We start from the raw sequence: 15,497 nt of genomic DNA on the forward strand, positions 1-15,497 counted from the left end.
TTGGGACTCCAGCGAGCCACAGTGAGAGCCATTATCCACAAATGGCAAAAACATGGAACAGTGGAGAACCTTCCCAGGAGTGGCCGGCCGACCAAAATTACCCCAAGAGCGCAGAGACTACTCATCCGAGAAGTCACAAAAGACCCCAGGACAACGTCTAAAGAACTGCAGGCCTCACTTGCCTCAATTAAGGTCAGTGTTCACGACTCCACCATAAGAAAGAGACTGGGCAAAACGGCCTGCATGGCAGATTTCCAAGACGCAAACCACTGTTAAGCAAAAAGAACATTAGGGCTCGTCTCAATTTTGCTAAGAGACATGTCAATGATTGCCAAGACTTTTGGGAAAATACCTTGTAGACTGATGAGACAAAAGTTGAACTTTTTGGAAGGCAAATGTCCGTTACATCTGGCGTAAAAGGAACACAGCATTTCAGAAAAAGAACACCATACCAACAGTAAAATATGGTGGTGGTAGTGTGATGGTCTGGGGTTGTTTTGCTGCTTCAGGACCTGGAAGGCTTGCTGTGATAGATGGAACCATGAATTCTACTGTCTACCAAAAAATCCTGAAGGAGAATGTCCGGCCATCTGTTCGTCAACTCAAGCTGAAGCGATCTTGGGTGCTGCAACAGGACAATGACCCAAAACACACCAGCAAATCCACCTCTGAATGGCTGAAGAAAAACAAAATGAAGACTTTGGAATGGCCTAGTCAAAGTCCTGACCTGAATCCAATTGAGATGCTATGGCATGACCTTAAAAAGGCGGTTCATGCTAGAAAACCCTCAAATAAAGCTGAATTACAACAATTCTGCAAAGATGAGTGGGCCAAAATTCCTCCAGAGCGCTGTAAAAGACTCATTGCAAGTTATCGCAAATGCTTGATTGCAGTTATTGCTGCTAAGGGTGGCCCAACCAGTTATTAGGTTAAGGGGGCAATTACTTTTTCACACAGGGCCATGTAGGTTTGGATTTTTTTTATCCCTAAATTATAAAACCATCATTTAAAAACTGCATTTTGTGTTTACTTGTGTTATATTTGACTAATGGTTAAATGTGTTTGATGATCAGAAACATTTTGTGTGACAAACATGCAAAAGAATAAGAAATCAGGAAGGGGGCAAATAGTTTTTCACACCACTGTACATACATATCTACATATATACATATACTGTACACACACATATTATATATATATATATATATACACACACTCTTTGGGGTGCGAGCAACTGTTGCTGGGGGTGCCAGAATCCATCAAGGAAGAAAAATGAAAAACATTATTTGTACAAAATCTTAATTTATTTATCCATTACTAAATAATTAAATGGGCAGGCTATTTCTTATCAGTGCAAAACGCTGTTTGTTAAAACGGATGACTCCCGCTCTTACGTGCAAGTCTGCATGGATATTATGAACTATCGTATCTGTTCAAGTTCTATTTAAATTTTAAATAGAAGGAATTTTTATTTAGTCGACAGAAATATCTTTGGTAGGAATGTAAGTTAAATGTAGGCATCATTGCATACATTTTTCTTCACCATACAAATGTAAAGAGTAAATTTGCCTTACATTCCAACCAAAGATATTTGTGTCGACTAAATAGAACTTGAAAAGATATAACTCCGCCTCCCACGGGCATCGACCAGAAGTATATTATAGTATATGGGCTAAAAAATAGGCTCCAGTTATGACCATTACCGGTAGAATTTCGAAATGAAACCTGCTCAACTTTTGTAAGTAAACTGTAAGGAATGAGCCTGCCAAATTTCAGCCTTCTACCTACACGGGAAGTTGGAGAATTTGTGATGAGTCAGTGAGTGAGTGAGTGAGTGAGTGAGTGAGTGAGTGAGTCATTCAGTCAGTCAGTCACTCAGTCAGTCAGTCAGTCAGTCACTCAGTCATTCAGTCAGTCAGTCACTCAGTCAGTCAGTCAGTCAGTCAGTCAGTCACTCAGTCAGTCAGTCAGTCGGTGAGGGCTTTGCCTTTTATTAGTATAGATACATATCAATTTGCCTTATGTCCCCAGCACACCACAGTTGAATGGTTGGTTCCTGGCATTTGATAAAGAACTTTATGCAGGTCGACTTATTGCAGATGATGCCACAGAACTATCATGATTCTCCGAAAGAAGGCACCTAGTATCTAGTCATTTCCACTTTAAAAAACTCGTTACACAGTGAACATTTAAAACATTTTAAAAGCATTGTCTGGGTGTGGTTCCACACTTCAATAATCACTTTCCAACAGTTTCATTCAATTGACAGTCATGTGCATTTCACAGATTTTCCATCTTTTATTATAAAGTAACCCAAAGCCGGGGTCAGGTCAATCTGAAAAGCGCACCTTTCACAGTCTTGTGAGAATTTAATTGCATGCACTTTTAAAAGACAAGTTTGATAATTAAAGCACTACAGTATATAGCATGTTTTCATTTAAAATGCTGTGGACCACCAGGCTGGCACCGCCAGCTTAACCCGACTCAGACAAGCGTGGGACACAAGTTCAAGACACACATTGATTTTTATTTTATTTCTCCCTTGTGGGAAATGTCTTCCCCATTTTCCACAAAGACAGCAACATAGCCCTTAGCACAAACAATAAATCTTCCTTCACTCTTTTCCTTCTCCTCCACTCCACTGGTCAAGCTTCGTCTTCCTCCTCCCGACTTTGGCTCGCTGAGTAGTGGCTGCTGGCTTCTTTTATAACACACCCAGAAGTGCTCCAGGTGCTTGATTACTCATTTCTGGCAGCACTTCCAGGTGTGATGGAAGAACTGCCCATAAGAGCTCAGCAGCTCATGCTGCAGCACTCCCTGGTTTCGCCTGTGGATCCCAACAGGGCTGCACCACACTCCAACTCCCATGAAGCCCTGCGGGAGTCCAAGGCACTGCTGCAGCCCAGGGGGGTTACCCTCCCGTGTGCCAGGGGAGGTAACGCTCTGGCCACGCTTGCTCCCCGGTCCTCCTAGCGTGGAGGCGTCCCGGCTGGGCAAGGACCCCAGCCGCATGCTACAATGCATAAATGTTGCAATTTCTACCTCAATGGTTTGTTAGTTTCTCCAATTTTACTACATTGGGTGTAAGGTAATTCTTCAACCCACACTCACTACAATTATATTTTTCCAAACCCGTTATGATTGCGTGTCTAAGGTAAAACTTTAACTGCTCCCAGGGCACACCACAACACCCAAAGAGTTGAACCTGTACCCATGTGAAACTCTGTTTCTATTATTCCTCCTTTCCCCTTACATCAGTAAAGTCAGAAAGACAAGATTAAATGCTGTAAGATTGACTTTGGTGGTTAAAGCTGCCTGTCTAAAAGAACTATACCAACATTTATTTATATAGCACATTTTCATACAAAAGATGTTGCTCAAAGTGCTTTACAAGATAAAGAAAGACAAAATATTAAAATAAAATTAGGCAATACTAATTAACATAAAATAAAAGTAAGGTCCAATGGCCAGGGAGAACAGAAAAAAAAAAAACTCCAGACGGCTGGAGAAAAAAAACTAAATCTGCAGAATGATGCCATATAAGAATACCTGGGTTATCTTCACTAAGTACACTGTGTGGCTTCTAAATTCAAGTAAAACAGCATATCTCTACACCATTGTGTTTTGAGTAAATGCTAAGAGAGAGAAATTGAAGGTGGTGCACAGGGTATCAAGGTAAAGAAAGCTGGACTACACACACTGAGCTCAGCAAACAACATTTTTTTTTGTAATGAGCTCTGTCATCCATTCTTCCATCAATTTTTCTAATCTGCTCATCCAGGCCAGTGTTCCAGTATCTTGGAATGCTGCATTTTGCTAGGCATCCCACATTTATTTATTTGAGCTCTCAGGTGATTATTGACATTAGACAGGCTAAGCACAAACCTTGATAATTTGTCCTTTGGGACCTTCATGATCTTTTCTTCAAATTACTGTAGTTTAAGATAATGTATATTCTTTTTAGAGTTGTTGTTTTTGCTATTTATATTTACTTAGTAATCTGTTAGTTATCTGTATTCTTTATTTGAGGCCATCATCATAAATGTTATAGTGGTGCAGTGGTTGGAGAAGCTGCATCACAGCTCCTGGGTTTGAATTCCGACCCTGCCAGTACAGTATGTGGATTCCGAATGCTTGCACAATGTTTGCATGACTGCAGTGGGTTGGCACCCTGCCCAGGATTGGTTCCTGCCTTGTGCCCCGTGTTGGCTGGGATTGGCTCCAGCAGACCCCCGTAACCCTGTGTTCGGATTCAGCGGGCTAGAGAATGGATGGATGGATGTTTGCATGAGTTTGCCTGTCACATCCCAAAAAATACCCAGTTAACCAACTACATCACATTGGCCCTGTTCGACTATAAGTGGGTTGCTGAATATGCTCTGTGATGGACCACCATGCTTATTTAGGGTTATTACCTACGTCGCACCCTTCTGTGACCTGAATAGGCCCCAGATCAGCATAAGCTTGAATTCCATTATTCAAGACAGAAAATGGACAAACGGAATGTGGCTCACTTCTCCTAACAGTTTCCCATTGTTTACTCCTCCTCGGGATTGTGCAGTGATATTTGGTTCTGCTACTATCTTAGTCAAAACATTCCAACTGGCTATGGAGTGAGAAAAGCATTTGATAATGTTTGGCACCATCAAGGTCTGACACAGGATCAGATCATTGTCTCATTCTATCAAGTTGATGAATACTAGCATATAGTAAGAACTGTAGGGTGTCCAAATAGACAGCAGTTGACCGGGGCCAGGAAGGTTTTGACTTTAGCTGCGGCTATTTATTTTCTTCAAATACATAACAGAAACCTATCTCCAAATATACACTTTATAAATGTCAACTCTTTTCCAATCAGTTTAAGCCTCTAATAATTATGGATATAAGTATTTAAAATGTTTTACGGACCTGTGGACATTCATTTGAATGGTTTATGAGGATTTGAAGTGGCAGGCAGCTACTTAGTGATAAATCGAGATATAGGCAAAAATGGCAGGATTTGGTTCATAAGTTATGGGCCATCCTGACATAATCATTTTTCCTCTGGATTCCAGACAGATGGCACAGCTTACCCCTATGACATTTAACTTCAGTATATTTTTGGAAATTGTTCTCTAAACATGGATTTCCTCACCAAACAGCACAATTTTTTAGCTGCTAAAACCCATGCAGGCTTGCACTCCTTCCATAATTGCGTGGCTCATCTCGTACTTTGTTTAATAATGGCAGCAGTGTGTACTTTATGTGCAAAGAGGATGATGTGATGAGGAAACTGTGTTACTAAAAAGGTCAGGTCAGGTCAGATTGGGGAGCATGCACTGGTACAGTGCGTTGCTGCACCCATCACATGACCAAACATCTTGGGATCACGGTTGGCAACACCCCAGGCAGACACGCGGTCCAGGCCCAGCCTCTGGAAATGACCGTCTATATGCTGCAGCCAGGTGTTATGTGGGCGTCCCTTTGACCTGGTCCAGTGGCTCGGGGCCTCAAAAATGAGGATCCAGTGAGCCGGATCACCCTCAGGGAATCATGCCACATGGTCCTAGTGCCGTAACTGACGCTCCCTCACAATGCAGGCAATGTGCCTCATTTGGGACTCCATGAGTAACCGCTCATTCAACACAAAGTCAAACCAGCAGTTCCCAAGGATTCCCTGAAGAGACGCAATAGTGAAGGAGTCCAGTCTCAGTCTCAAGTCACTGCATAGCAACCATGTCTCGCAACCATATAGCAAGACAGGAAGCACCAGGACTCTAAAGACTTGGACCTTCGTCCCTTTTGCAAGAGATATGAGGAGCGCCACACACGCCTTTCCAGTGACCTCAGGACCCCCCACGCTCTCCCAATCCATCTACTGACTTCATAGGAAGAGTCACCAGAGACATGATTGTTAATACCTAGGTAAGTAAACCTCTCGACAAGGTCGTCACTCTCTACGCAGACAGACACACTTGTGCTTTGACCCCATTAGACTTTTGACTCTAGTCTGCTTTGCACCTTTTCCATTTGTTCATAGTTGCTTTTGGCCTTTTTCTTTATCAATGCCACCTATGTTTTCTACTTAACTTATATATTTTCAGGAGTATATCCTTTTTTGAAAGTTCTGCAGCAATTTATGTTCCACACCCTTATGTCAATTCCTTACATTAAATAAGCCCTGATAGTACAGTATCTGCCTGACATATTCTGTGATTCAAATCCTGAATTATGCATTTAATGGCTTTTTTATCTTATTACAGAGTGTCAGCTAAAGTTCATTGCCACTCCCTGGCAACTCCTCCCCTTTTAAAGTCCATCAAATTTGTTAAAGAAACCATAATGTGAGGAATATCAAAGAATGGGAGAGAGGAAAGCTGCCAGACTTCTTTGAAAATATTGTACCTGCTGCCAGAATCTGGAGAATTCACATATAAGTTCAGGCACCCCTGAAACAAAGTCATACAATTTTTTCTTCTTTTTTTGTGCTACATGTTTTTATTGTGAAGACACTTGAGATGACTTTGTTGTTTAAGCCTGCCACATACTGTAAGTAAAATCTATTATGATTATTATTATTATTGTACCTCTCAAATCCACACTAATGCGGTGCACTATATATGAAAACCTGATCATAAATTTTAAATAGTGAAATAAGAGAAATAGAATTGTTAGCCTGTTTCATCTACAAAAAAAGCCTATTCATTCATAGCTAGAACTTTCTTTTTAGATAAAATAATACTCATAATGCTGCGCTTTGTACTGATGTTGAGTTGCCTTAGACTTGGGGTTTGAGGCTTAGTGAGTTGGACTAGGATGGAGTCAAGGGAACTGAAAGAAGATAATTTGGAGTAAGATGCCATTCAACATATCCTAGCAATCATCTTTAAAGTTCTTGGTTGTTTCACTTTGCTTCAAGTGAGGGCCCATATTTTTAAAATAAGGAAATATTGCTGTAGAGCAAATTTCAATAAATTCATTTTAACGTTCTTCTAAGCAGTTCACAAACAGCTCTTTAAATTACAGCATCTGTAAAATGTCCACTACAGACATGAATGTGTATTTTTTTTACTTTGTGTGTTAAGTACATTGTAAATCTTGCTCATACATATAAATACATGTTTCCTTAAGTAATTCATTGTTCCCTCATTATTTAATTTTCTTGAGCCCACTTACTCCAAAGCAAAGGTGGGGAACAAAGACTATCATGGCAGCATGAGATGTTGAGATATGAAAGAAAATCAGATTGTCTATCAGAATCAATGGAGGCTGCTTTGGTTAGGTCAGGTTTTTCCATTAGATGTTAGAGTAAATGCCAAGTACACTAAGACACCTCTTCTTAATGCAATAGATTTTTTTTCTCAATAAAAGTCTTGTGCTCCCTTGGACCAGCACACATTTCTTCCCTTTTCTGTATTTACGACAAAAACAGGTCCATTTCCACTGTTGCTATAATCTTGGTCAAGAATGTGGTCGTAACTGTCAAAAACAGGTCATAAGTGCCTCACGTGTGATTGAGCAGAAACACACCTGTATTCTAAATTAAACATGATGGAATCTTCAGGGCACAACTCCGGTAAATAGTTGGAAACAGTACTTGAAAATAATCTTGTCTTCGTGGAAGCAGTGCTGAGGAGTCCCACATCCACATATTTAAGAATCCTAAATAACATTAATAACTGTATGTTATGTACTTGGATTGTAAACTTTGATAAGGAGACATTTATTTGACTGAACACCTAGTATAACCTCCAGCAATTGTGAGTACCAATGATTCCTCTAGTGTGCTCAGTATCATTTTACCTTCAAATAGCTTTTGTGGATGAGCCATCTCTATAATGTATTCACCTATGCATTCCAAAACTGTGACACATGCACCACTAATAAGGTATATTTTTGGGAGTTTCTCTTTCATTGTACGTCAGCTCTCCAAAAAGAGAAGTCTTTTGGCTTTCAAAACCAATGTGTGCTTGTACTTCTTCAATAATCGTTTGGCTAAGCTACTCCTCAGCCCTATCACCTCAGCAAAAATGAAGCCCACTCTTTGTTAAGCTGCAAGTTTTCTGAAACTTCTTCCAAGACAAGGAACATTCAACTGACCAATTCAAATACAGATTGACAGGCTATGTTGAGTAAGATGTGTTCTTGTTATACTTATCCTAATGTTCACACTGACTGAAATTTTATTAAATTAAATTTATTTTATTTGTGGAGTAAAAATGGGAGGATCAGCAGATTGAATTAAGCGCCATTTATTCCCATGTTGGGAAGCATAAGACATCAAGCAATAGACAATATGTGCGTCTGAAGAGGGGCTGTCTAGCAGAGAGCTTTTATACTTAACAGCAAGTATGGTTGAAGGACACTTGCCTTGATTTAGAGTAAATGTTGAAACCAATGGTATGTAACACGTAGGTTAGTATTTTAAAAATGAAGAAATGCAAGCTCCATTGAAAATAGGGTACACCTTGCAGATGGGCTTTAACAAAAGTCTTAGAGTTAAAATAAAACTGTAGAACATTTTACCTATCGCAACACAAAAGCCACCCATGTCAGCCACACATATAAACATGTATTTATTCCACACATCTCACAGAGCATATCATGTACATGGCTTAGTTCATCTCTGTTACCGTATCACGCTCTAGTAATTGCTTTCAAGCACCTTCTGTTTCTTTTGCCATGATTTAAAAGAAGAAAGGTGCAGATCTAAGTGTGTATCTTCACTTTCTGAAACAAAATGAAAGCTAGATAACCATGCTTTTTTTTCTAAGTGGAGATATGCCATAGTACCCACCTGGACGACAGACTGCTGTATTGCAAAACTGCCCTTTGGAAGCATCTAAGAATGACAAGAAGTGAACAGCGCAGGGAGGCCAGTTCTGGTCAGGTAGGTTGGGAGCATGCGCTGTAACAGCACGTTGCCGCACCCACCACACGACGAAACACCGGGATTGGGACCTGAGTGCAGCGGGTCAGCACCACACTGGAACAGTGTGCGGTTTTTTACGGTGGATTGGAGTGTCAATCCTGCCAGTAACCCTCTCGTTTTCCATGTAAGTAAGAACAAAGAGGAAATCGAGATACGTATATAAACGTCATAGGAGTGGTTAGTATTATTTGTCAATTTTTAATGTTGCGAGTGTTAAACATTTAGACATAAAGATTTAGTTTGCCACTTCATGATGATACACTGCACTCAAGGAGAGGCCTCATCCCTTCGCCACGCCTACCACCTTCGTCAACCTCCTAGCAACAGAAGCGTTCAACAGCGTGTAATTGAAGTCCGCAGTTTCGATGAGGTCAGTCATGTAACTCCCCAACATCATGAAACGCCCATCGCATGATCGTTTACATCGGTTAGGATTTGGGTTATGTGAGGGTTATCGGACTCAAAGGGCTTTTCGTGACAGACACGATAGACATTACACGACCAACGTCATAGGTATCGCAGACTACAGACAGCTACAGACCCGTCTCGGAGCTTATGACGAGGCCCCGCCCACTGCATGCGCGCACTTCCCGGAGAGCTCGGTGACGGGCGCGTCAGCAGTCAGATGTGAACGAGGAGGGAGCAGTTGCGTTAGGTTTAATAAGAGGAAGACTGTCAGATATCTTGGGAAGCACTACGAGGGTACAAAGAAAGGAAGAGCGACATGGTAAAAAGTCCGCCGAAGTCGTGCTGTAGAATAATAGAGCATCAGGTTAAGAAGAGAATAAAATGAAGGACAGAAATACGCGTTGATTTAACTGCTACGCAAGGAAAGCCATTGACGTCCCACGAACTGACATCCAGTTCAGTGCATTGACTTTGGCAGCACTTCAGGTGCAGCAGAGAATTATTTTTTCCTTAAACAGAATTATTTTGTGAAAGAATGATAAACGCTGCAGTTAAACAGTTAAGTTTAACAACTATTTGAATATAGATGATCTAGTATTACCATGTTTCAGTTTTTTAATTCTCCACCTTTCGCACTTATTTTTTTTCCTCTGTAGCGCAGTTACCGCATTTGCTGGCAACATTCAGCTGGGTGCAAGAACCAACTCTGGACGGAAAGCCAGTCTTCCGTACGCGCCCTATAAAAATACTGTATATTAGGTCTATTACCATGCACACCTTTTTGATGTATGAAGAGAGTTGTACCATGAAATAAAAAAAAAACATGATGACGTCGAAAAAATAAAAATATTCGTGTAGGAGATAACCATCTGTGGACGGGAGGACATCTGTAGCTGGGGGTTAGTTTCTACAAGTTTCCTGATAAAGAAAAAACTTCTTCATAGTCAGATTTTCTGGTCATTATTTGCAATATTAATTTAGGATTTATTCATTACAGATTGTACTGATACACATATAGCATTCATACATTTGGAATATTAGCAGGTTAAGTTACCTTTTTAGTCGATCTGGGGGGTATTTGACCAACTGTACAAGCTTATAGTTTACAGTTCAAGGTTTTATGCACCACACCCCAGAAATGTGTATACATAATAACTTTAAGAAGTAATAATAATGTAATGGGTGATGCAAAATCTTTAACTATAACAATTTAATAACATAAGGTTTACTCATAACAAACATTGTAGTTTGTCAGTGTCAAAATGACCACTAGGGTTCCCTTCTTGCTGTGTATGCCATTGATTAAATCTGTTTGAACTTGAACAAGAAACATTTCCAGTATTAGTAGAATATTGTCGAACCTGCTTAGTCCAATTCAGGGTCGTACCGAGTCTAGTATAGGGTCCACTCATCAATTCACACACACTTCGACTGAGTGAATCTGGAATCACCAATTACAGTATTCGCACAGACATCGGAAGAATGTGCAAACTCCACATACAGACAAGACATCAGGCTTGGCAAAATGTCAAATCATACTATATGTTTGGGATGTTGCATGTTTAGGTGACAGGTTAAACAAACTCCATGACAGAAGGTAAGTGCTGTAGAAATAACTGATATATTCTAGTCTCTGAATTTAACAAACCTTTTCAGTACTTAAGCTTGAATAGTTAAACAATGTCTTTTATACAGTATTTGTATTATACGGTATGATTCTGTGTGTGCTGTTTTGCGGAACCAGAGTGTATTTTATCTATTGATACAATGTACTGTATATGAAGATCTGATCATACTTCAGAAGCTATTCATGCAAAAATCCAGAAAATTCCAAAGGGTCCATAAGTGCAGAAACGTTTGAGAATTTCTGCAAGTGACATGACCTGGTGTTATGTTTATAGTTGGAGGTGTACAGAGTGAAGAGAAAAGGAGACAGGCCTGTTCCCTGAGACTCACAATCTGCGGTCTGCCCAATATCTATCTATCTAATAGTGCCTTTAATATCTATCTATCTATCTATCTATCTATCTATCTATCTATCTATCTATCTATCTATCTATCTATCTATCATATAGTGCCTTTCATATCTACAGTATCTTATCTATCATATAGTGCCTTTCATATCTATCTATCATATATAAAATGTTTTAAAGATTTATAGACATACTGTATTAAGCAAAAAGTGAAAGATAGCATAATTTTGCTAATTTATATATTTGTTTCCATTTCAGAATTTGCAATTCTGCTTCAACACCATGCAGAAGGTGCCGGTGGAAATTCTTGCAAACATATTTTCATATTTGCCTTTTGTTGACAGACATGCAGCATCTTTAGTTTGCAAGAAATGGTATCATGCAATTCAGTTTCCAACAGTCTGGTATTTCACTGAGGTTAGGTAAGGAGAAGTATCATTTTGCGCACTTTCTGTTGATTCAAAATTAATTTTTAAATTACAATAATTAGTTTACAATAAAAGCCATAGCTTTTTATGATACACACCCTGGGTAACATCATTCACTTGGTCTCCTCCGCATATAGTCTTCTGCACTGATTGCAATCCAATTGTCTGCTAGTAACAATACAGATGACATTTTAAAGAAGAACCAGCTTACAGTGCAAAATTTCAGAATACTGTTATTTTTTATTTTCACAGCTTTGAAATTGGAACTGAAGAGAACACTTTACAAAAAATGTGTCAATTTCTTCCCAAAGTGAGACATCTGAAAATTGTCCTAAATCAGGCGGTACATATTAACCGGAAGAATGCAATAGAGACCTTGAAATATGCAACAGACTCAAGCAACAACATACAAGTGCTATGCATTGCATGCCGGGGTGAAAATCCACTGTTTTACTCTGGCCAAGATATTCTGAGGGGCATCTCAGACATCTTTCAGAACAAATCAGCAGGTCTACGCCTTCGGGAAATTGACTTTCGACACATGCCATTTATGCTGGATGACTACCTGGTCCGACTGATAGCTTCAAAGAATCCAAATTTACACCGTTTGTATATTAACAACCAGACTTTAGTTTGCAATGTCACTAAGGATTCAGTTAGAGAATTGCTGAGACTTTGCCAAGAGTTATCTGTTCTTGGGGTCTTCTATGCCAGCATATCAGAAGATGTGATTCATGACCTAATGAAGCCAGAACGACCCAATTTCCTCTTACTGGAGCTGTTCTGTGAGCGGCTGGACAAATATATTCCCGCTATCACCAATGATCTATGGGAGGCGCTTCACAAGAGACACCCCTTCATGGCTGTTGACATGGTGTTGGACCACACACTGCCTAAAAGAAAGATGACAAGGATATTGCAGCCTGCAATTCCAGTCAGAAACTTGGAACTGATCACCTACACATATCTAGTAAATGAAGTGCAATTTACTGCCTCAAATTACTCCACAACGCTGGAAAAGTTAGTGCTGCAGACGACATCCTCTGAAGAGCTGAATGCCGCACTAATAGACCTGGCTTCAGTTTGCGCTTCACTTAAGGAGATCCACTGCTACTGTGTGGTGTCTGCAGGTGTTATACAGGCATTCACTACCTGCTGCCCCAAGTTATGGAGATACACTTTAAAAGTCAGCAAAGAACCGCATCCTTGGCTGTGCACTGTAGTAAGATGAGGAAGATTTTTAATGATAATTGACCTGTACTTTTCAAAACCAATGAAAACTGCTGTCAGCACTCTGTGAGTTGGAGTAAGGGTTGGGTGATCCATGCCAAAACTAAGACTTGCAATGGAGACCTGCACTCTCAGCATGATGACACACTTTTGGCCTGTGGATCATGCTCTTTTGACATCAAGACATGGAGGTTCTTTTTCATTTACTGAGGGCTGCTGTGGAAGCCACATCCCATAATAAGTATGTGGATGCCATCGCCACATTTTGGCCTGTAGCACAAATGCATGCCTTAAGTAAATGTCAATACCTGAACTGTGACACCTTAAGTTTGGCACGGATCACCCTGTAGCAGTAGTGCATTGTTTTCTCATATTGAAATATTTTTCATTATTAGTAGCAGAAAATGTTATATTGCATTCAGGAGGAATTAGATATTATTGTTTAAAAATTTTTTAATCTGTCATTGAGTATCATGAATTTTTAAAGATTAATATGAACATCGAATCAGTGTACATGTTAATACAAGAAAAAGTTCAAGAGCCATGTCTTCTTTCCTTCTCATGCACCTTAATTATTCCAGAAGTGAATTAATTGAGATATTTATATTTTCACTGCTCTTATTTTAAAATGTATACTTTTTAAGATAAGGTTGGTAAAAACCAAATAAAATGAAGAGTGGTAATGTTTGAAGAACTTTCCTCACTAGAGATGCCCAACCATGTAAATTTGTAGGATATTTGCTGAGAGCTGTTCACGGCCACTGCACTTACAAATGTAATCGTCCACAGTTGGCCTTAAAGATTTATCAAAGATTTAAAATCGACCAGGGAAATTGTTTTTCATGCTGTTACATGGTGGTGCTGGTCTTTTTTAGCAGGGTATATAGCAGCAGAGGTTACAGCTTACTAAATAGTACAGTAAAGGTACAAAAAAGAAAGAAAGATCCAAATGTGTGCCTTACTTATTTATAGTAGTAATTGTGTCATTCTGTGGGCAAGCAGCAGAGGGCATAAGAGGCTAACCATTAACTACAGGTTTCACTGTTTAGAAATTGTATCATCTTTATACTGCCCTCTGTTGTTCTCTCGGTGTATTGCTCATAGCTTGCTTTCTGCTCTTTGCTGTTTTCTGTCTTGTACGGCAGAGATGTAGAATTATGAGTGACTGATGTCTTGATAGGGTTATCATTTTTTAGTGGTTTTGTTTATATGGCATAAAAGAGTGTATATGGTTAATTAAGAAAGAACATGGTATACTGGGTAAAGTATAATATGAATGTTAATTGAGGGGAATGTCCATCTGTCTATTTTCTGAATATCAGAGTCACTTTTATTCACCAGTACTTAATGTACAGGAATTTCACTTGGTAGCTTTGGAGCTGCTTACAACATTGCATACAAGTAAAATACGTTAAGACAACATATATAATAAACAGAATAGTGCAGTTACAATGGAGATGTGCAAGTGAATGTGTGTGTTTAACGTATATGCACTACAAAACTTACATGTTACATAAACTCAGCAAAAAAAGAAACGTCCCTTTTTCAGGACTGTGTATTTCAACAATAATGTTTTAAAAATCCAAATAACTTTACAGATCTTCATTGTAAAGGGTTTAAACAATGTTTTTCATGCATGTTCAATTAACCATAATCAATTAATTAACATGCACCTGTGGAATGGTCGGCATTTAAGGTCACAGTTCTAAAAACGCAGGACACTAAAGAGACTTGTCTACCGACTGTGAAAAACACCCAAAGAAAGATGCCCAGGGTCCCTGCTCATCTGCGTGAACGTGCATTAGGCATGCTGCAGGGAGGCATGAGGACTGCTGATGTGGCTAGGGCAATAAATTGCCATGTCCGCACTGTGAGACGCCTAAGACAGCGCTACAGGGAGACAGGAAGGACAGCTGATCATCCTCGCAGTGGAAAACCACGTGTAACAACACCTGCACAGGATCGGTACATCCGAATATCACACCTGCGTGACAGGTACAGGATGGCCACAACAACTGCCCGAGTCACACCAGGAACACACAATCCCTCCATCAGTGCTCAGACTGTCCGCAGTAGGCTGAGAGAGGCTGGACTGAGGGCTTGTAGGCCTGTTGTAAGGCAGGTCCTTACCAGACATCACCAGCAACAACGCCGCCTATGGGCACAAACCCACCTTCGCTGGACCAGACAGGAGTGGCAAAAAGTGCTCTTCACTGATGAGTCACAGTTTTGTCTCACCAGGGATGATAGACGGATTTGTGTTTATCGTCGAAGGAATGAGCGTTACACTGAGGCCTGTACCCTGGAGCGGGATCGATTTGGAGGTGGGGGGTCCGTCATGGTCTGGGGCGGTATATCACATCACCATCAGACTGAGCTTGTTGTCATTGCAGGCAATCTCAATGCCTTGCGGTACAGGGAAGACATCCTCCTCCCTCATGTGGTACCCTTTATGCATGCTCATCCGGACATGATCCTCCAGCAGGACAATGCCACCAGCCATACTGCTCGTTCTGTGCGTGAGTTTCTGCATGACAGCAATGTCAG

At 40.2% G+C, this 15,497-nt stretch overlaps 1 protein-coding gene across 5 annotated transcripts; it reads left to right on the plus strand.

Moving 5' to 3' along the window:
• Positions 1–8,953: 8,953 nt before the first annotated feature.
• On the plus strand, positions 8,954–14,449 carry fbxl8 (F-box and leucine-rich repeat protein 8). 5 transcript variants are annotated; one of them, XM_039763009.1, is made up of 4 exons: positions 9,408–9,877; positions 9,976–10,916; positions 11,551–11,714; positions 11,973–14,448. In XM_039763009.1, the coding sequence occupies exons 3-4, from the start codon at positions 11,575–11,577 to the stop codon at positions 12,949–12,951; spliced, it is 1,119 nt and encodes a 372-aa protein (XP_039618943.1). In that variant the 5' UTR covers positions 9,408–9,877; positions 9,976–10,916; positions 11,551–11,574; the 3' UTR covers positions 12,952–14,448. The 5 variants fall into 5 exon arrangements, with proteins under 5 accessions (XP_039618946.1, XP_039618943.1, XP_039618945.1 ...); XM_039763011.1 differs by having other exon boundaries at positions 9,408–9,638; XM_039763012.1 differs by lacking the exons at positions 9,408–9,877; positions 9,976–10,916 and adding an exon at positions 8,954–9,035 and having other exon boundaries at positions 11,973–14,449.
• The last annotated feature ends 1,048 nt before the right edge of the window (positions 14,450–15,497 follow it).

Source organism: Polypterus senegalus, chromosome 9, assembly GCF_016835505.1.
Source record: "Polypterus senegalus isolate Bchr_013 chromosome 9, ASM1683550v1, whole genome shotgun sequence".
NCBI lineage: Eukaryota > Metazoa > Chordata > Cladistia > Polypteriformes > Polypteridae > Polypterus > Polypterus senegalus.